This window comes from Manacus candei, unplaced genomic scaffold (genome assembly GCF_025592945.1).
Source record: "Manacus candei isolate 608988 ecotype Guabito, Panama unplaced genomic scaffold, ASM2559294v1 h1tg000049l, whole genome shotgun sequence".
Classification (NCBI taxonomy): Eukaryota; Metazoa; Chordata; class Aves; order Passeriformes; family Pipridae; genus Manacus; species Manacus candei.
Window position 1 is genome coordinate 30,692,726 of NW_026138097.1, and position 22,857 is coordinate 30,715,582.

Here is a 22,857-nt window from a genome sequence, read left to right on the forward strand (position 1 = left end):
CAGAATATAAGATATTTTAATTTAACTGTAATTTTGCTCTATTAACATTCAGTGTTTGTGGTTCAGAAATAAGCTATTAAGACTTGAACTCTATTTTAAATGGGGTTTAGACTTTGCAGAACATTAATTAGAGATCCTATACAATGAAGCTCCAACAGTTATTTTATGGGATTCTTGGTCAATTAAAAACAACTGTAAGGTGCACAAAAGAGATGCCAGTAGCTAGTAGGTATGGTGAAGCCTGAAATTTAATTTTCCCCACCTTTCATCTATAAGCTCAAAAGCTCTCACAACAAGAATTGCTTGACTGAAAGCTTCTTATATATAATGTCCTAGAAGCAGATGTGCCAGTTCAATTGCAAACCACTGCAAGTATCTATGTGAAGTTTTGAAAGCTCAGCTAAAAAACAACAGATACAGTTTACCGAGCATTTTTTCAGCAGGAAACCCACTATATACCTCACACACACATTTATACCAACATATGTATGTATATAAACAGAACTACCCTTTTTCCCAGTACATGGATACCCTGGCATATTTTAAAGATGCTCTGCTACATATGATAGTTGCTAGGCAGTTAAGAAAAGCCAGTACAGTGAAATCACTTAAAGAAGATGCTAAACCAGTCAGTACATTACTTCCCTTGGGAAACACATTTCAAAAACTTTCAAGATTTCCTTTTATTCAGTTAAGTTGCTACAGCACGTTCCATATCACCTTTGAAAAGCTAAGTGTATTTGCTTTCACTGTGAATATTTGTGTATTTGTACAAAGTGAAACAGAGCTTGTATTTACTTTTTGAAATCCCCACAGTGTACAAAGAAGGAGAAATTTGGGGTAGGTGTGGAAAAGACTGCAAGAACACAAAAAGCAATTTCTTTGATTCATATTATGAAGCATATTAAGAAATTCTGAATTTCAATTTGGAAAATGACTGCCAGTATTTTCAGATGTATATGAGATGGTTACAGTTGGGAGTCTCATTCCTGCAATGTTTTACATCAGGAACCCAGTGACTGTGTTAGACATTATGTAAATCCAAATACACCAGGAAAACCATTCTGTTTTAACAGGAAAAAGTGCAAGAAAAGAACATGTAGGCAGAGAAATCAGGAGTTGTAGAAACATGTCTTTTTTAATTGTAAGCAGTTGATAGACTAACCTGTAAAGACCCTAATCCCACAGGCACCTTATGCTTATTTTTTATGTACAGGATTAATCCAGAGTCAATTAAAGCATAGGTATCAACCCAAGTGTTTGCAGAATAAAGGTCAAAGGCTACAAACTGTAGAAGAGAGCTGTGTTCCCCAACAACAGTTTCAGCTTGATCACTATAGAAAGCATAATATTCTTAAAGCAGTTAACTGAACTGTTCCACTTTCTCGGGAAATTGAACATTTAGCCTGATGCATTTTCAGAAACAAAATCTAATTAAATCTAAATCAGTCAATTACCAATTAACAGGTTAAGTGAAGGCCTGCAGCTTGGAAAAGCATAAAGTAAATCCAGGAAGCAAACATTAGAATCTCTAATAAAGCGCATGTAATCAGAGGCTCCTTGTCTGCTGCAAAGCTCTTGAAGCCTCCGTTTTTCTCCTGCATCACTGGTACATTCTACAAGAGCTCGCAAAAATGCCTGTAGGGAAAAAAATAAGAGAGAAGAGTAAAAAAACTTGTCCTTTTGGGAAAAGGGTCACAAAACTGGGAAAAACTTGAGTTTCCTGGGGAGAGGAAGCAGGTTAATGGATAATGCATTTTATTTCCTAACACACACTTTCACCTACTATCAAAAATTTACCTTTTTTTTTTTGACTGCTCTTTGAAAGTCTGGGACAAGTTAGCAGAAAATCCTACTTAGCCTGAGCAGGGTAGAGACAAACAGGCACAAGCCATTCCCTAAAAAATTCCAAATTTATGAAAGGCCTTCTTAATTCCCATATTTACACTTTAGTTAGGCAGCTCCATAACACAAATTAAATTAAGACACAACACCACTTGCTAAGTTACAAAAGCCAGGAAACAAATAATAAAAAGTCTTAGAAGAGGTATAACTATAAATAAAGCACGGTATTTAATGAGTCATGTAAGTGTCGCTGTGGTATACAATGGTACTGAAAACTTTCCTTAAAAGAAAATTGAATTGAGCATTAAAAGATAAAACAAAAATCAGATGTAAATTGTTACAAGTTTTTTTTCCAAAAAGAAAGGTAGAAATAGACACAGTGCATAAAAGAAAAGTGATCCAAAACACCAAATGCAATCAGACGACACGTTCTACACAAAAAAATACTTGGAAAGTAATGTGAGTGCACTCAACCACTGAGCTTCCAGACAAAAGTTTTGAGAATGGAGTTACGTAAAGTACATTTTAGGCTGAACAGTTAATACAGCAAAACTGGCTTTGGCCATATTCCCCAGTCAACACTCTCTGCCTACTCTCATTGTTGAGACAAATTTTCAGAACTGTTAAATGAGGTTTTGAAAAGGCTGAAACAACTGGAAGATTCTCTTCTGCTGCAAAATCCACTAAATGGAATAAAAAGGTCCTTCTAAAAACTGATTTCCCTCAGAGACCCAACAAACACAACCATTTAGCTTCATCTTTCATACAAAGTTATCTTTAAAATGTGTTTTGACAATACCAAAAATACACTTGCTTTTCCAGTTGCAAGCTTTCAGTTTTTACATGCACAGAATGAAAGGAAAATAATATTTACACGTTGTAAGAACAAATACTACACAAGCAAAAATCTTTCTTTGAATTCTGCTAGGTTACTGAAATGCTAAAGAAAAGCTTTAAAATATTTTAAAGGACACTATTATATTTCCACATAGCAGTATGTGTCTTCTTAGTGACAGAACTTGACAGATATGGCTCCCTCTGATTAGAAGAATGATTTCTCTAAACCGACTAAGGGGCCAGGTTCAGTCAGCCTTCCAGTTATCTGGTACCAAATTATCTAATACTTTTCTACTTACTTCCAGACTAGTTATGAATCAAGGTACTGTAGAACAGGAAAGTTTGCCAGAAAAGCACCAGAAGTGACTCGGAGTAAAGTACAAACAGCAGCATAAAAACTGATAATTCTTATTCATCAAGAAACATGAAGCACATGAACCACACATGAAGCAAAGCAAGGACAGATCTGAAAGAGCCCATAAAGCACAAAGTTACTAAGAATTTCTCTTTAAAAGAACAAACATATAAACACCTTTTTGGGAACTGCTCTTATTTCCAGACACCAGGTTAGAATGAATTTCAGAGTGCTTCTTTCAGGGATGTGCTGTGGACGAGATGCTCCTAGTTCAGTGGGAGGAAAAAAAAAAAACACAAAGCAAAATGTGCATCTATTAATATTAAAAAATGGAATCACAGAGTGCTTATTTCTTCAAAAAAAAATGAGAGCTAAACTGCATTTCATTCTGTATGTTTAAGCCCCAGCTGGTTGGTGGAAAGTGTTCTAATGAAGGATCAATGACAGTGTTCCAATGAAAAGTCAAAACTAGTTAGCAAAGCAGAAAACAAAAAGAGGAGAATACTACAGGGTGTTCAATTAAATTTCATTGCTAAACCACTCCAGGTTTTGTTTCTGTTTTCTACCTTGAAGAAATTCAGTGGAATACCTACCAGAAAAGGAACATCTACATTTTTCCCCCTCCATCAATAAGCACTCCTGAAAACCAAAACATGTTGAAGCTTTCTAATTAGCCATTCAAAGGTGTACCCAGCCAATGCCACACTAGAGCTTGAGGCTCAGCATATCCAAAGGGTTTCTGTACAAGCAAATAATCCCTCCTCTACTCTCTACAGGTTCCATTTCTGGGAAGGAGGTACAGTGACATTCCATTTATCCCTTCATGGTGTCAGCCAGGCTTATCAGCCTCACTGCGTGTCATGCTAACACAGCTATTCCAAGTTAACTCCAAAAGCAATATGAGAGCATTTCTGTGACAAAAAACCCCCTTTAATTAATAAGCTCTGTAGCTCCCAAATTGCTTTCTTATAGACCCAACTCACATGTTGCTCTTGACAGTTAGCTACTGATTGTTCTACGCTTTTTTTCATGCTCAAGAGCCCTTTAATACTACAGAATTTTTGCTCCAAGAACACAACTATAAACTTGCTAAATTACCTCTTTGTTACAGCACTACTTGACTGAACTCCTGATACGAAGAACAAAATTTACTTTTAGAAGAGGATTGGCATAAATATAATGCAGGAAAGAAGTGTCTGTTTTCATATTTGTATACAATTCCTTTTCTTGAACATGCTGACAGCATGTTACAAGATGTAATTCATCCTCTTCCTAGGATGCTGATACACAAAATAAAAAAAAAACAACTAAAGAAATCCAGTATTTAAACAACAGACTTTGTACCAAACTTCAAATAATTTCTGTTTTTTCCTCTCAACTTATCGCATCTACTTCATCAGATAGACTGAACATAGAGAGGTGGTAAACAAAATTCAGTGGCATCCCTGGTAAATCTTAAAGATGCAACAGAGGCACAGCATGCTGTTCAAGCTCTTCTCCACGTTTTTCAGCTCTCTTCATTTAGTTTGTAGTAACTATTACAAATTCCTCCCAAATGTGAAAAAATTGAAGGACAACCATCTCAAAAGGAAAAGAACTCTGGAAAATTGCTAGGAACAGCTGAATTATTTGGATCAGATTGGTAGCAACAAGTAATTAAGTTATAGCAACTGAACGAGTCTCTGTTCATCAGCACAGTAGCAAAGAATGAATTGCTCTGGGTCACACGGAAGACTCAAGAGCAGAACCAAGAACTTCGATTTTCTGTGCTGCAATCCAGTGTTATGATCTTCCTTTCCATTATCATCCATTAAGATTCACAAACAGGCATGCCATTTTACATATAAGATACAGAAAAATATTGCATAAACAACACAATTTCACCTTTTTTCCCTGATTAGTGCTACATTAGGCAGCCAGAGAGATAATTATCTGGGTTTACACATAGGATGAGAGCACTGATATTCCAAGTTTCACTCAATTATTTTACCAACTTTGCCTTGGAAGGACAGTTTTTTTTGTATACCAGAATAATCAAGAGGCTAAGCTATGCTCAATTGGCTATACGGACTCAGTTCCACATGGAAACTGCTCTGACACTGATGAACTCAAAGTGCCCTGTAAGGGCAGCTTTACATCCTTCCTGCAACAGCTGTGCAGCAGAAAAAAGGAAACTACTATAGGCAAGAAGGAGAGAATACCTCTCCGTGCCTATTCAAGGAGACCTTCACTTTAAACATGCTATTGACACTGTCTTTACCTTACAGAGAGAGTTGTGTTTTATGCAGTTTTTAGCAGGGCTCTCTGATTTGCACAGAAAAACCTATTGGCCTTTAGGAGGAAAAAAATTTTAAGCCCACCTTCCTACGAAAATCTGATGTTTTTTGGTCTCCATTAACTCCTCCTTTGCTATATCCCTCCCTTTTAATTGCTTCCTTTGTTAACGTGCTTGATTCTGTAAAATCTGTAAACAGTGTAAACAGCAGAAGCAGCATACCTGAGAAATCCCCCACACCACCCAGTCTATGGCTGCTTGTCTGTGCACAGTTGTTAGGCCTTGGATGGGGTGACACTGCCTTGAGCTTGAGGGTGCTCAGGACCAATCCCGATCCAAATGCAGATTGTTAAAAACCCAAGACCTTTCTAGGACCTTTGGAGGGAGCAGGGAGGGAAGCCGGTGTGTTTGGAGGGTGTATGCTCCAGAGGAACAAGGATGATGGGGGTTCCCCAAGAGGGAGGTGCCAGGGGAAGGGGTTTATCACAGTGGGGCTGGATAACAGCTAGACCAGCCCTGCAGATGCAGGGCTTATTCCCAGTGCAGGGACCAGGCTAAAACTGACACTGGCCCTGCACCAAATCTAACCTGTGACCCTGCCCAGCAGAGGTTAGTTATTGGCATGGGGGTCAAGGATAAGATCAGCTGCATCTGGATATCCCATATGATATGTTCCAACATGGCCTGTCACACAAACTCACCTCATTAAGAAATTACTTGTGTTATTTGTGAATTCCAAGAAATGGGCCTATTTACATCTCATACTTAATGGACAGCTTGTGTTGCCCTTAACGACAAAGGGAATCTCACCATGAGAACTGATTTACATACAGACCAGAACAACAAAGAGCCCTATCCCATCCTTCGGAAAAAATGGCACAACTCAGCAGCCCCATTAAGACACCAACTGCAGTGCAAGAATGGAGTAATTTGCACAGGTCCACAGGCATACCTTCGACCTGCAGCCACTCAAGCATGGGATCATAAGACTCAGTGGAACAGATCACATGGACTTAACAGCCCCTTAAAAGGGACCTTGAAACAGCACTAATGTTTCTACTTCAGGAGTGCGGCCCTCTTAGGATGCAAAACAGATTGATATGAAGCACTGTGCAAGGAGATTTTACTTTCAAGTGGGGGATTGTAAGGTTATGTGATTAAAGCCTCATCCATAAACGTAAAGGAGCACAGAGTAAGAATATGATGGATGCACACCAATTTCAGGCTGAAGTTCCCAGTCAGTAGCTAACTCATCTATAGTAAAACCAGCAGCAGCATGCTTATGTATCCTCTCTTTTTTTAACACATCGCTGTGATTTCCAACATGCCTCCATGAAATGACAGCTGTGTTCCAACACTAAAAGTAAAAATGTTTGAAACTATGCATACTAGCTACTACGAACACAGAAAGGAGTCCTGGTCCATGACAGGACCAGTGCATCAGTGCATCACGCCGTACCTTTCTTTCTAGTGCCCTGCTTAACCTTTATGCAAACGAAGTCATCTCCTTTTTCAGAAAGTCCCAAGATGTGAAGAAGCTCTTCCACCTCGTTGGCATTGTTGGGACATATTACACAGAAGGCATCTCCAGGTTGGTAGTCAAAGACTGTATCCTGTTTTAAAACAAGAAATCCTTTCTATTAAATCGTACCACAAACCAAGGCTAACAGCATCCCCATTCCTGACAACAGTCTTCCTACTATTGCACTCTCATTAAGTTTTTTTACTCTGTAGTAACACTTCACTCTTTGGAGTGCATCAGAAATGAAACAGTCATGTTTTTTTTCCCAGGCTTAACCTTACTAATTAGAAAAATCTTTCCTTATCTGGTTTAAATATTTGAATGTTCTTTAATGAGAACTGCTGAGCAGCCTAAGCAGAAGGAAAATAAATACGTATTAAGAGGATGTGTTATATAATCAGCCCAGATCATTAATTACTGATGTACCTTGTTTTCTGGTTTGAGAAGAGCAGAGAAATGAAGTCCTCATAATTAATGCAACTTTTTATAGAGATAAATTATCACTAAAAGAAAATTTGCTGGTTAAACTATTTGATGAACTGTGACTGCAATTGCCCAGCTGCTTTTATTTTCTGGAGGAAAAAGAAAAATAGCAAGATATGAGCACAGTGAAAATTCAAATCTTAAGGTCTTAAGACCTAGATTCTACTTAGTTGTCTGAGATTCTCATGTGCAAGTGCTGAAACCCTACTCAAGCTTCTGCCTGTTAAAGGAACGTACAGAATTATCCTTGCATCATGTTTCCCTTCTGCATCAGGTGAGGTGACCTGCACACAGACTGTTAAGGTGTTAGGTGAAAAAGACAAAAAAATGCTTACATTTCCAGTGGGTGCTGATGACAGAATGTATGTACACGTACAAATATAGGCAAAAAAATCTGTTGCTTAGATAATCAGTTGCTCAAAACTTAACAGACTCTATTTATAACTGGAATTCAAAGATGTCCTACATATATTGATACAGATTAGGTGAAGAGAATCCATTAAAAGTTACTGCCAAAAATCAGACTATCCCAAAAGCAATATTCTACAAATTTGGGAAACCACTCAAAAGCAACATACTTTCCTTTTAAAGAGTTCTTATAAAGTAATATTGACCTGCCTGCTTTTAATCTTCAAACCAGTATATAAAGTATGATCTTCATTAAATAAACTAAACCAGTTTTTTAACTGAGGGTAACTGAGGTTGACAGTTTGAGCAGAATGCTAACAAGTCAGAGAAAATCAATGCCAGAGGTAGAAACAGTGCTCAAGAGCTAACAATTCCTATAATACCAGTCAAATTACTACTTGTGTAGATTATCCATCACAAGGAACAGTCACAATTTACTACAGTTTCTGAATATTCTTCAAGTTGTATACTTATAAACTGAAAGATCATTCATTTTCAACATTCCCTGATCACCTATCTCCACTGCAAATTCCCTTCAAAATGCTATTTCAATCAGTACAATATCCACAGAACAACAAAGAAATTAATTTGACACCTTATTTCTGTTTTGACTTTCAGGAAGTCCTATTTTTCAGTGAATAAATCAAACTTCCCATTTACAAAATAGATCAGTGTAAGCTAACATTTTATTGTACAGGGAATTATTTTTTTTTAAACAGTCAAATAAATAATTTCCCCTCCAGTTATTATATATAACACACATGCTTTCCACCCTTTATTTTCACCCACTAAAGAAAAAGCCATCACTAACTTACTGAAATATCAAGTTCTAAGAGCAAAGCGGTTTTTATTGCATCTTCTCTAGTGAGCTGAACTGCTTTTGTAACTGGCACTTCAAAGGTTGTTTCCTCCGAGATAAGTGAGGACAGATGTGGATTCTGAAAAAGAAGATACAAAAGCTTACACTAAAAATGCAAATCAGCTGAATGACAGCTTAGTATGACATACAGGAATTAGTATTGATACAGGTGGTTTTTTTAAACAATCTTGGAAAACAACTCAAAACAATGAGGAAAAACACGGATCTTCTGTATTCATAGAGAGTTTTGCTCTACATTTTTAGAAATTGCATCTAAGTAGCAGCATACATATATTCAATTATAAAAAGTCAGTAGGCTTGAACAGTCTAATGGGTCTACTTTATTATCAAATGCAGCTAGCTGTTTCATTTTTCACAAGCTGCCCTGAAAATAGCCAATTAGAGAATGGCATTTATGTTAAACCCCAGAAAACTCCTGCCTAATTAAAGGATTACCAGGTGTGTAGAATGGACATAAAAAGTAAGAACAGAAGCTACATCACTGCAGATTCACAGCCTAAGACTTTGGGGTCAATATGGGGCTATTATTATGGGCAACTTATAAGAGGACTTAAATTTAGAGCTAATCAGCAAACCCCACACTACAAATCAGCATCATGTTATACCACAACATTTCTATACAGGTAAAAATGTGCCCCAAGAATTGCAAATGTGCACCAAAAATAATTTCAGATCACATCTGTCAAAGGCTGTCACTTGAAGATCAGACTGCAGCCCTCATTTCTCCATCACTATAGTCAGCAAGTTTCACTTGACATCAATGCTGACAAAAAAGAAGAGGTGGTAAAGATACCATAACAATATTCTCTGAAATGTAAAGGAAATATTCTACCAACAAGAGAATATTTGTTAATCTGAAGATTTCCTATTTAAAAAAAGAAGATAAGAGAATCACTTAAGACCAACAGTTGGAAGTTTTTTTTATTCTCTTAAAATTTTGGTGATTAATGGCCTGGGCAATAATCAAGTCATTGGGCATCAGTTGGACTGTGGTAATTGTCTACATTTGTATTCCCTCCAAATCAAGTTCAAGGCATAATGAAATCAAGATTTAAGCTAAACTGTATTATCTTACACTAGCCACAAATGCTTAAGCCTGTTACTGCTCTGGCATTAATAAGCAGCAGCTTGTTAATTCAACCCTGAGACTCAACAGCCCAAAACACAGATCACATAAGTAACTAGAGAGATCGTGTACCCAGCCTTCTTTAAATGACAGGGAGCCTCTCTTTGGAGATATCCAAAATTCAAGTTGATGCATTTCAAAACACACCAACTTCAGCTGTACTTGCCAAAAAATATCCATGCCTGTTCCAATGTGATGTAACAAGAAAGGACTTGCATTGTTTCATACCTGCAAAACCAAACATGACCCTATACAGAACCTAGTTGTTGACAAGATCCAGACAACTGTGTCAAAAATAGTGCCAAAACAAAAAAACCCAAACATGTATTTGATTCTTTCCAAGGCTTGAGACAACCAACCAGCTTTATATGTGAAATCTGGACTATAATCTTTTTAATCTGCCACTGAATTCCAGACTAGAAGATTCAGTTTTTTCCATCTGCTGTTCAAAAGTAAAATTTACTTTTCTCTACTTTCAGAAAATTTAGGCATCAATATTAGAACCTGATGAACTATTTCAGAGATCAGTCTGAATATATACGGACTTTAAGAAAATGGGCTCTTCTAAGCACTGTAGCACCACTTTCAACTCAACTATTAGTCTTTAATTGACGAATACCTCTAAATCATAAATCTCCAAAAATTTAACTGGGATTATTAAATTCAACAACCTGAGCAACACCAACCACAAAATGAGGTTTATAAAAAAAACCCAAAATTATCCAGTGTTTAAATCCATACACTCTAAACTAATTCTATTAGCTAGACTAAGTGATTCTCTCAGCACTACCATTAACACCCAACAGAGAGTGTCACACTAAAGGGTTTTCATGATCATGAGCAGCCACATCAGAGGACTGGGCCCAGGAACCCCATCTCAGCTCAGTCCTGGATCTTCAGCCCTGTCTGAGCTACATTACAAGAGATGATTCAGCAGCTCAGTCAAAACCATGTCTATCATCGGACTCAGATCCTGTTGATCCAGGCCTGGATCTTGAGAACAGACCAAATTCTTGTGTTGGCCCCAGACCTGCCTCATTCCCACAAACTTGCCTGATGATCTGCATTCTTGGCTGATCCTGGCTGCAACCTCCTGGTTTGCATTGCTTGGGTATTGCGGGACGGTGCTGGCTGTGCTACCGCACTCAGCTTCTGATTCCCAGTCATTTAAAGAACAACCAGACTTCACTGATTCCTTGCACGGATAACCAAAACACCTGCCCTTGGCAGGCACCCAGAAAAGTCTGAGTCACGCTTGACAACAGGAGATAGTTCCCAGCTCATGCTAATTCTTCCTTTTGTACAGTAGGTCTTTGTTTAACATGGCTTCATAGGAAAAGCATACTGGTTTTTGATCTATAGTTCATCTTCCATTTCCAATAGTAAAATTATGATCATGTTTTTACAATGGCCAAGTTTCTCTGTTGGTAAGTATGCAGCAAGACTTTGAGTAATTTAGAGCCTCTTAATACATTCTGAAAGTACTAAAAATTGAACAGAAACTGTACTATACTCCTTACTACAGGAAGATGTTTTCACCAGCATAACATAAGCCACTGATGATCTGAATTTTTGCCTTTCTGACAGTGCAATGCCAAATTACTATTTAGCTAAATTTTATCTTGACATAAGTGTTCATAACTCATATGGTGGAAACTACATTTTCACAATATAAATGGGCCTTTCACTTAAGATTCAAAAACCTCCTGTACCTGGGGAAATATCTCCTTTATGTAAGTATTCACTTCTCTTTTGAGCTGCATGTAGGAGTATACACTCATACTCCTACGAGAGCTGGAGGCTTTTACCACTCAAAGTGAAGTCCTTACCTCACCATGAGTGCCTTGAAACTGCACCTCTATGTATTCTGGTGGCAGGGCAGGAATATTAAGAGCAGACTGGGAGAGAGGAGGGATGGAATTCACAAGTGAAGGTTCGGTGTTTCTAGCTGGAGTCACAAGATTAATGTCATCCACTTTCTGTGACAGAACATCAGAACTCTTCGCTCCCTCATCTTCTAGCTTCAAGTTCTGTACTTCAGAGCTTAAGTTCAGTTCATGCACAACATGTGGAGCTGGAGAGAGAGAGCTAGTAACAGCATCGACAACATTGTTCATGCCTTCTTTTTCTTTCTGCAATAGCAATGCTTCCTTGAGAGCAAGCCAAAGTCCATCAATCCAAGGATCAACCACTAATTCCAAACTGGGAATGGAGGGGAAAAAAAAGAAGAAATGCATGGATAAATTATTATGACTTTCTGGACTGTTAATTTAGAAATAATGAAAAGACAACAAAAACTAAAAACATTGCTAACTTTCTATTTTAATATATAACTGTGGCTGTTATCAAGATTATTTCTTTGTTTTAAAAAAATTACTTAGTTGCTATCACTATGTAAATTTATGGAGTCTAAAATGTATAACGGCCTCACTCTTCTTCCAGTTTCTCATTTTTATTTTCATACGCTGAACTTTATGACAGGAAGTTGAAGGAATGGTACCAGAATATACAACTTTTCATTGTGCTACAGCAACATCAATAGCTTACACTAATGGTCCATTTTTATTATTTTAGAACACAAGATTTAAGTTTTATGGTTATGAAAATGTTGTGTTCAACTGCCTTGCATCAGCATGCACAGAACCAATATAAGCTGCAGTTCAAAATAACTAAGACAAGACTGCAGCCTACTGGCCAGAAAGAGCAGCAGAGCAGTGAGGGAGTTGTTTTCTTACATAATTCCTCTACAGCAAACAAAAAAATCTTGTTACATAATCCTCTACAGTCATCCTCCCTCCACTTCCCCCCCCCCAAAAAAAAGAGAAAAAACAGGTTACATTTATAATCCCTCCACTTACTCTGAACTACATAATTTCTAAAACTGCTAAATATTCTCTATTTTCCCAGATATTACAAATGTTTGCTCACACTTTAAAAATAGTTTTACTTAATAACAGTTGAGATTGAAAAGGCATACTGTGCTCGGGTGGAACTCATTCCTACGAGGTGCTAAGTATCCAGGTTTAACAGATTTCAAATGGTTCAGAACACTTAGCCAAAAAAACATGCAAATATTGCATCTTGAAGAAATAAAATCATAAACTCATTCAGCTCTTACCCTACACAATCATCTGCTAATCCTGTGTCATAGAAGTGCTGGGCACCAAGTTCTTGAAGTCGTCGGTCTACTGTCTTTCCACCATTACAAAAGAACATGTACTCTGAATCTCCCAGACCTAGGAAATTCAAGAAAAGAGGAATCATGTCAATTAGGCAGCCACCCAGGCTACACAGACAAAGATCTGCAAAGATAACACAGGATTTTCTTGCAGGCAAATAGAAGAATCTGATATGTTGGAGCGAGTCCAGAGGAGGATCATCAAGTTGATTAGAGGGATGGAGTACCTCTCCTATGAAGAAGGCTGAGAGAATTGGGACTGTTCAGTCTAGAAAAGAGAAGGCTTTGGGATGACCTAATTGCAGCCTTCCAGTACCTGAAGGGAGCCTACAGGAAAGATGGAGAGAGAGGATTTACAAGGGCAGGAAGTGATAGGAAAGGGGGAATGGCTTCAAATTGAAAGCAAATAGGTTTAGATTAGATATTAGGAAGAAATTCTTTACTGTGAGGGAGGTGAGGTTCTGGAACAGGTTGCCCAGGGAAGCTGTAGATGCCCCATCCCTGAAAGCGTTCAAGGCCAGGTTGCATGGAGCTCTGAGCAACTCGATCTAGTTAAAGGTGTCCCTGTCCATGGCAGGAGAGTTGGAACTAGAGGATCTTTAAGGTCCCTTCCAATGATTCTATGACATAATTACTTAAACACTTGTGCATGTAACTGTATTATTCAGATGCATGGAAAAATACTTACGTATATATGAACTTCAAACAAAATTGTGTTTGTCCCAAAATAGAGCTGAAAAAGTGGCTCCTCCATCACAAATATAGGACAGAGAAATATTCTGAAAAGACTTTGCCTTCAGTATTTCACAGTTTAGAAGAATGTTGCTTTAGTCTGAGGCTTTTAAAAAACACAAAACTCCTCTTACAGGAAAAATGTAAGGAACCAAAAAAAATGAAAAATAATATAACTGATAAGAAAGTAGGAAAATCTGAATGAAAGAATCTGGCCCAACAACCTCCTCCTCAGGAATCTAAGATTTCTTTGTTGATCTCATTTTAACTGCACTGGGTTTTCTGCCCTGTAACTATTGTGAAGATGTTCTATTAGAAGATGCTGAACAGTCAGTCAGGAAGTATGTCCATGGAGGATTTAAGAGGTCAACTAAAACACTGACCCACCTTAAAAGTGATCAGTAATTCTTAACAGATGCTTGTCTAACAATCCCAAAGACCACTGGTTAGGTAGTCTTCACACATTCTGTAAGTATCCACACCTCTGGTTCACTATCACTGTCAGAATTTTTCACAGCCTGTCTCTTTCTCATGTGCAATTCCAAACCACTAGATCCTTATTATTCCCACTTGTGCTGGTTTCCTCGTCATAGCTAGTATGAGGCCATGTTTTGGACTTGTGCTGGAAAGAGTGTTGATAACTCAGGGATGTTTTAGCTATTGCTGAGCAGTGCTGATACACAGAGTCAAGGCCTTTTCTGCTTCTCACTGCACTCCACCAGCAAAGAGGCTGGGGGTGCACAAGCTGGAAACAGCCATGACAGGTGACCCCAACTGACCAAAGGAACATTCCATACCATATGGCATCATGCATATAAAGCTGGGGGGAGAAGAAGGAGTGATGGCGTTTATTTTCCCAAATCACTGCGATGCGTGATGGAGCCCTGCTTTGCTGGAGATGGCTGAAATACCTGTCTATCCATGGAAAAGGGTAAATGAATTCCTTCTTTTGCTTTGCTTGTGTGTGCAGCTTTTGCTTTCTCTATTAAACCGTCTTTATCTCAGTCCATGAGTTTTATCACTTTTACCCCCACAATTCTCTGCCCCATCCTAAGACAGAGCAGGTAGGAGGAGTGAGAGAGCAGCTGTGGGGGGCTTGGTTGCTGGCTGGGGTTAAACCATGATGCCACCTAATAATGGACTATTCCTCTCTCCTTATAACAGCCTTTTTTTTCTTTTAAGAAGGCTTCTGCTCTTGCTCAAGTAAACACTTCATTGGACCAGCTGAAATGAATACCATGAATGTATTTTAAGACTGACAACTTTTTAGACTTGAATCATGTTATAACTTAGACACTATAATTTCTGCTACAACAGAAGTCATTATTAATACAATGCTTATCTTCATACATGCATATATGCGTTTAGTAAGCTATGAAAAACCTAACTATTCACAAACTGTAATGTATAACTAGGCAATAGCACAACATCTCAAAACACTACATGACTGCGATGCATATATTTCAGACTTCCACATTATGTATCCAGTAGAAATTTCCTTCTAGTGAGCACCTTCCTCTCCAGACACCTAGAAATTTCCGCACTCCTAGCTATTAACTTAAAACTTGTCAGATAAAAATAACCTAGGTTCAAGCAGATGTTTCTGGAGTTTGTTTATAAACACAATTTGAAAACTCAACAAACTGACCTTATCATCAGCTCAAGATACATCACATGCATTTTGCCAAATCTGTATTTTGCTTACCCATGTTTAAGATAATGTTACATTCCTTCTCTTGATAAATATGACATTCAAAATTTAAATATTACTGCAAATTTAAAGGGATGGGATGATCTTAAAAACCTTGTTTTTAAGAACATTTTATACTGCCTTTCCCTCTGTATAGAAAAATGCCCAATGACTCACACAGTCAAGTAAACTAATCTAGTTCCTAGAGATCTGACATGAAATTAAAACTTTAACAGTTATAGATAGCTTACATCATATGTTTTTTATGCAAAGAAAATTAAACAATAAAAAATTACATTAGTAGCTTACATTCAGATAATTTCTGTGACATTTTTCCTTTACTGGTCATAGAGGACATTACACAAAAAAAGTGTTTATATTTTAAGAATTAATGTTTTATAAGCACTTAAAAAAACCAACCAACCTATTCAGAAGTAAAAAAGACAAAAATTACTCACTGACAGACAAGTTCTGCAATAATATAGAAAATACTAAATCACCTAGCAATCCATACTGGAGATGTGCGAAATGATCAGGTGGCAAGGTTGAGTCTTGAATTTTCTTTACAAACTTGCGGGCAGTGTCTGGTGGGTCTCCAGTACCAGTAGTGGAAATAACAATAACCACAGGATCCTTTTCTGTTTCCAGGTTATACTACAAACAGTAGGACAAGTTAAATTAAAAAGTGCCATTTGATACCTATTTGTGGCCTTAGATAATCTATCTTCCACCCTTCCTCTTCCCAAAGGTATGCAGAAAAACATTTAATTTCATTTTACCTATATTAAACCACAGAAAGTCTTTAAAGTAATTACAAGTCATTTTGGGGATGCAATTTATAATCTTGTTTGGAATTTTCAAGATCAGATTGGGTAAAGCCCTGAGGAACCTGCTCTGACCTCAACTGACCCTGCTGCAAGATAGCCTCATGAAGTCTCTTCCAACCTGAAATATCCTACGATCCCATACACAAATGTCAAACAGCAGCATTTTGAGCAGGCTAATACACACATGAAGAATACCTCAAAACTGCACTCAGCTTAAATATGCAACCCCTACAGTATTTAATTTGTCAAGTAGAAAAAGTATTTCTGTATATATGATCAAAAAACACCATAATTTCACACAGATAAGTGGAGTGTGGCCATACGAACTGTGGGGATCACTTCTAAGTTCCATTTGGTTCTGTCTGACAACTTCAATGTTACATCTCTTGCCACAAAAACACCCTGTGCTTTGGGAGAACTAAGGTAGCTCTGAACAGTGATAATCACTCACCGTACTCTATAGCCTGACTAATTTTGGCCCCTTCACCCTGCCCCTAATTCACTTCTCTCCCCTTTGCTAACAGCGATCTTCCATATTTCCCAGTGTCATAGGGGCTACTCTCACTATACCAGGTTGACAAGAACTGCCTGTACTAGGGACCGTGTGTCAGTTCCATAAATTCGGGTCTCATGCAACCATTTATTACTTCTCAAGTAAAAATCATTCAGATTCTTTGATTATTCCACCTTTCCACCAATAGTGGGCTGGGCACCGTGCTAGCATGCTGTCGGTCAGGTCACCCACACAACTTGCTCTCAAAGCACCCCTATAGCCTATGGGTTTTGAACCATGCAGCCAACCACTGACCTGGGTGAAACACAGCTCCACAGACACCTTGTTCAGGAGTGACCTCTGGAGGTCACCAACCCCACCCCACACCCCAAGCAGGACTAACTGTCATCGCTGCACTTGGTCAGCTACAACTGTGGCTGAATTTTGAAAACTTCTAAAGGGTAGAGATTCCCCTTTTCTTCTTTCATCCAGAAGAACTTCTCCACTAGTGTCACATCTGAGTTTATCAGATGGCAGTCAGTGGATTTGTCCTCCTGTTATACAGTTTTCTGCTGCCAAGAAGAGTTTGGCTCATGTAGGCTGCTATTAGATCACTCCTTAGCCTCATTTTTGCCATAATAAGCAACCTAAGCTCCTTCTACTGCTCCCTGGAGGTTGCAGTTTAAATTCTCTTCCAGCATTCCAAGTTTAATAAAAAAGTAGGGTTATGAGAAAATAAAGATTGTAACAAATGCTGTGTTTCACTTAAAGCAGTTTCAGGTCTGCAACTCAAAACTTCAGAGTTTGAGGAGTTATGTTCTAAACATTTCACTTCATAAATCATTCAAACCTTATCCCCTTGTCAAGCCATGTAAAAAATTACCTGACACCTACAACCCAAAATATTAGGAATACAGAGAAACAGAGTATAAAGGGGTTTTGCTATTAGCAGTGTTTCCAAATCCTTCCTGAAGAACCTAAAAGCAGTTGTATGGTCAACTTAAATTACTATTGGAACAGAGTCCCGCCTCTGACAGTGGCCTACAGCAGATGCCTAGAGAAGTGTAAGTGAACAGAGTAAGTATGCAAGGATATTCCCCAATTACTTTGCCAGACTTCAATGAGTTGCAGTCCAGGAACATTCCAAACAGAGGTTTTGTCTTTTACAAGTTCAGGTGAACTCCAAGTACCCACAAAATCCTGTGACTTCCAAAACTGAAGTATGAGTTGTACAAAAAAAGGCCTTAAGGGTCCTGTTGCAATAAGAACTCTGATTTTCAAAAGTTCCACAGCTGATTTGATAAGTACAAACACAACAGCTTCTGCAGTGCATTGCCACAGGTGACTACTGCATTTATAAACAAAAGCAAATTCTTCAAGTAAAGAAAGTAAGAGTCTAGTGGTATGACATAAGAATTCACTAAATTTACTAATTTACTGAAGGAAGACGACAGAATCAGACACCCAGGTTTGTCTTATCCAGAATAATACGTATCATGACAAATGCACTTATTCAGGTAACTCATCCAAGGCTGACTACACACATTGTGACCCAAGACGATCTCCATTCAGCCTCACATTTTTCACTGCTACTACCTCACTTCCACTTCATTTCAGCCTTCCATAAAAAGCAATCACCATAACCAAGCAAAGATTTATGACCTTTTCTCATCCATGAAACTGTAGGTGAGAGACACTACTTGGAAATAGCCAGTGTTTCTGAGATCTGAGCAGTATTTGACCATCCACTTTTGTATGGCAAGAGGATCACATTTATGAGTATTGGCTCTCTAGTCACCTACTCCATCCATACACCATCACAGCAATCCCTTTAAGTGATGACAAAATCTGAAAATACCCAACAGCTACATAAAGACGGACCTTCTAACTGACAAACAGGGAAAAAGCAGAATCTTATGTGATAAAATCTACAAAGCTGCAGAAATTACTTTTTTCTGCAGTGCCTAATTCTCAGATTCTCAATTCAGTACATATTTCTAGCTCATCATGAACTTGTAGCTCTGAGTTGTCTTGCCAAATTTGACAGAATAGATTTATTCAAGAGTAAAAATAGCCTGTCTACCACCTGTCAAATGCAAAAGAAATTAAATAGAATGATATAAGGAGAATCTTCACATTCCAGGTTGGCTGCGTAGAAGTATCTTTGTAATGTTCAGCTACATACTTAGTGAACATTCATTCAAAATATCTCACATTTTCAAGTGCATGAAAAAAAATCTTTCAGGTGTTATTTTCTTCTCATCCCACATGAAATACCAGGCTACCAGTTTTGATTGTTTTTTATGGTTTTTATATGCTTTTGTTTGAGAACATACAGTTGAAAGTACTTCGTGAAGGAAATTACACTCCATGTTGCTTTTAGTTAGACACTAATAGTTTTCATATTCTTACTCTTGGATAACAGCAAGTAACAAAAAGTCGCTTCCTTGCTCCAGACAAGCTTTTTATTTTTTTCTAGAATATAACTTGAGTGAATCCTGTGGGAACTGAAGTGAGCACATGTGCTAAGCAACACAAGAAGACCCCACAAAAGCTCCAGGCCATGCTGGAGCCCACAGTTAACAGCACACAGAACATCAATGCAACAAAAGAAACAGAACAGAGAGGGGGAAAAAAGTGCATCATTTCTAACAACACAAGACCACAATTACCCTACTGCATAAATAAATAGCTTTCAAGAAATCACTGAATTATTGTTAGAAGAGAGATGAAGATTTACAGTTCTAATAAAAAAAGTCACAAGAAACATGTATCTTTGGCAGAAGACTACTAAGCAACTGTGAGTATTGGTCCAAATTACTGATTCACAAGGAAAAAAATTTAAAATTCAATGGTATATTTTAGGTGGGTGCATCAGGTAGCCTTCATGATTATAAAGGGCCACCACTCAAGCACATGAAGAAAAATGCAGTTCTTAAATACTTATTTTTCAAAACAGTGTGGAGTATCTCACCTTATCCATTTCACTTATACAATGCATATCAGCTTCAAGTCCATGGGTACCTGCTTGCTGCCATATTTCCTCAGCTATGGCTTTTGCCTGCCCCTTTTGTGTTGCATAGAGGAGCAAAAACCTCCTTTTTGAATTACAGCACATTTCCCAAAACACAGGATTTTTACTTTTTTCTATAGACACTGCAGGGGAAAAAAGAATTAGAAAAAGTGAATTTATTGTAAGCAGAACAGTAAGATTTTACTTCGCTTATGACATTTAAAAGAGATACTTCAGAAACAATCTTAGAGAAATCTGCCATAGTGTAAAATAACACTCCTTCACAAAGTTCTCATAAGCAGTAGGATGAATGAGATGCATAACCTTATCCATTCACCTGTCCCATGAAAGTTTGAATCCAAGAAGTTTTCTTCCATGATTTTGACACAGAGAACACAACAGATGTAAGAAAAATTTCAAGAAGCAGTAAATAAGAAAGACAGAATGTTTTTCACATGGACATTACAAATTAATCTTCTGTCAATATTTTGTCATTGCTAAGGAGCTGCAGTAGAACTCAGATACACAGAATTACAACTGAGTAATTTTCAGTTCCCAACTTGAGATATTTTTCATGTGTCTGGGTCTCATTTGCTGTACTTCACCTATTGCCCCCACAGAGCTTCAGCTAGAGAAAGCCACATGCGCTGATTTATGGAAACCTGTGGCTATGTAATTTGAGGTATCTTTTTTCTGTTTCTCTCAAGGGAAAACAAACATGGTTCAATTGTATAAGAACAATATTGTACTGCATTGATATGGCAAGATATTTCCCCCCACAGTACTGTGGAAGTTTTCTCCTATGGGAATTTTTTTTAAAGCATAATTATACATCAGAAGTAGCAAAACTAAGTGATAGTTCTTAAGAGTACAGTGCCTGTAACACACGTGAATTCCATGAAAAGTGTATTTACTAGAAAATTTTGAGGTTTTCATTGTATTTTCTTCTACTACATTTTGCGTTATAGTTTTCACCTTAAATTGATTACATGTATTACCTCAAAATATTAATGATTACCCTAACAGTCATTTTAAATAAATTTGTTTACATAAACAGCTTCACGTGCATGTGCACAGAAGATGCATACAACAAAACAATACACACAATGATTCTTCACCCTCCTTTTCCAGAAGAAATACAAAGAAATGTGCTGACATGATAACTATGAAGATTCATATAAAATAGTGTAAATACAATTTAAATACCCTCAGATCCCTGGTGTAATGCAGATTCACCCGTGTGCTGTGTTTTCACCTAATTCTCTTGTCAGCAGGTGGCATCGCCCGACTAAAATTGGATAAACCCAATAAAGATGAAGCGGCATTTCATTACTATATTCTTTCTCATACCTCAAAAAGGGAGAGAGATAATCAGTTTTCCACTGGGACCACACTGTAGCATAGAAGCCTTCTATACACAAAAAGCTGAGGGGTAAGCTGCCAACATTATAACCAAGGGACTACCAACAGACTTCAAACAAGACTCAGCTTGGGAAGACATTCATGCTTGAGCAGCACAAAAATTTTAGTAGGGGGAAAGGAGAGGGTAACAGAAAGAACACCAGTCACAATGTGGTCTGACATGGTCAATGCTGCTCCAACAGCGCCATGACCTCTGCCCAGGTCAGGCAGAGCAGCCGCGGTCTCCGTAAGACATTGTAAGCTTATTCCACTCCACACACACAGCAACAATAAAGGGTGCAAAAAGTAATCAAACCCATTTTTGGTGCATATATGTGAACTTGGGGAGAGTTTTTTTTACTGGTGAGTGGACTAGTAGATTGCATAGCAAAACTGGAGCAACTGCACTTCTTTCAGAAGGCATGTGGAAACAAGAGAATCCATGTGGCCAGAAGAGTGGATGATGCTGGAGATGCATATGCATCCTGAGAGGGTACTGTGTGTGTATGTAGCAGTGTGAATGCATCTTTGTGGGAATGGAAGAGGTCACAATTAGACAATTCCTTGGAATTAGATACAGAATGCTGTTTAAATATTTGTAGGTATTTATTTATTAACATTTTGTAAGTGCCTAGTCTCCTATCTGTTGCATTGTTGCTATTGATCTTGAATATGTAATTCAATCAACTGATTAAACAGTAGTTAATTTAACTCCCTAACAGTTAATTATGTCATCAATAGACCAATAAACTCCTTTGATTATGATTCAAACATGTCTTCTGTCAACAACTGAAAAGAGCCCCAAGCACAAACTGATCAAGGGATGCCTGCTCAAAGAAAGAAAAATTAGTCATGCCTACCTGCAGATGAACAATCATAAACCAGCAATACGCTCTTAGATGAACATGCTGCCCACACTTATCCTGCTTTGCTGCACTATACACTCTTCAAAGATGATATGCCATTTCCACTTACACAATGCAAGTTGAACTGGAATGAAGAGGGGGGAAACAGTAATTCTTTACTATCGAGCTTTCTAGCTCGATCGAGAGAATCCTTCTAACTTTAACAGTATTACTACACCAACAGCCTTTAACATGTTGTGTTGGTAGCTGCACATTTAAAAAACAATCTTTAAGCCGAGAAAACTACCTGGGATTTGCTGGATCAAAGCAGGTTTTAACATGAAACTAAGGATGAAATTCTAAATTATAGCTCATCTGATCCAGTATTTGGAAAAGTCAAAAAAGCTAAGAGCCCACAGAAGATTAGCAGGGAGTCTATCAGACTCGTAAGTCAACACACAACAAGCCACTGCACGACACGTGCTGGCCCCGGCAATTACTGCAAGGCCAGACCATGCACTCTGTCAAACATGTCGAACTGAGTGGCGACGGACCGGATAAAAAAGCAAGAAACTTAGGTGCAGTGGTTTTACATTCTCCCGTGTGGCTTTGAACCGGGTTGTGGGACCGTGCCTTCAGAGACATAAACGCCATTCCCAAGCCCCTTTTTCAACACCTGGTGACTTGCTCAGAACCACTTTCACTCTACCGCCAAGACAGATATAAACCCCCCCGCGCATCTGCCCCGCCCGGCGCCCGCTATCCCCCGCAGCGGGGTACGGGAGTACTTGCGCTGGAGGACGCGATCCACAAATCCCAGTCTCGAGGCAAAGCGCCAGCCCGCGCTCCGCGACCGTCCCGGCAGAGCCGCGCCAAGCCGGGTGCAGCGGCGGCGACGACGCGGCCGAGACGATCCGGGGAGGGGAGGGACGGGGTGGGCTGAGCCG

The 22,857-nt window shown here is 38.4% G+C and overlaps 1 protein-coding gene across 4 annotated transcripts in view; it reads right to left on the reverse strand.

Annotated features, from left to right (window-relative positions):
- MTRR (5-methyltetrahydrofolate-homocysteine methyltransferase reductase) overlaps positions 1-22,849 on the reverse strand; it is a 31,401-nt gene extending 8,552 nt beyond the window's left edge. Inside the window, exons 1-9 of one of the 4 annotated variants that reach the window (XM_051798990.1) lie at positions 22,699-22,849; positions 21,926-22,055; positions 15,832-15,985; positions 12,850-12,967; positions 11,561-11,933; positions 8,541-8,663; positions 6,772-6,925; positions 3,215-3,303; positions 1,458-1,638 (exon numbers count right to left, since the gene is read on the reverse strand). In XM_051798990.1, coding sequence (XP_051654950.1) covers positions 1,458-1,638; positions 3,215-3,303; positions 6,772-6,925; positions 8,541-8,663; positions 11,561-11,933; positions 12,850-12,967; positions 15,832-15,985; positions 21,926-21,943 — 1,210 coding nt within the window. In that variant the 5' untranslated portion in view covers positions 21,944-22,055; positions 22,699-22,849. Of the gene's footprint in view, positions 1-1,457; positions 1,639-3,214; positions 3,304-6,771; positions 6,926-8,540; positions 8,664-11,560; positions 11,934-12,849; positions 12,968-15,831; positions 15,986-19,625; positions 19,808-21,925; positions 22,059-22,698 lie in introns of those variants that run through there. The other 3 variants (XM_051798989.1, XM_051798992.1, XM_051798991.1) reach the window with 3 other exon arrangements.
- Between the last annotated feature and the right edge of the window lie 8 nt (positions 22,850-22,857).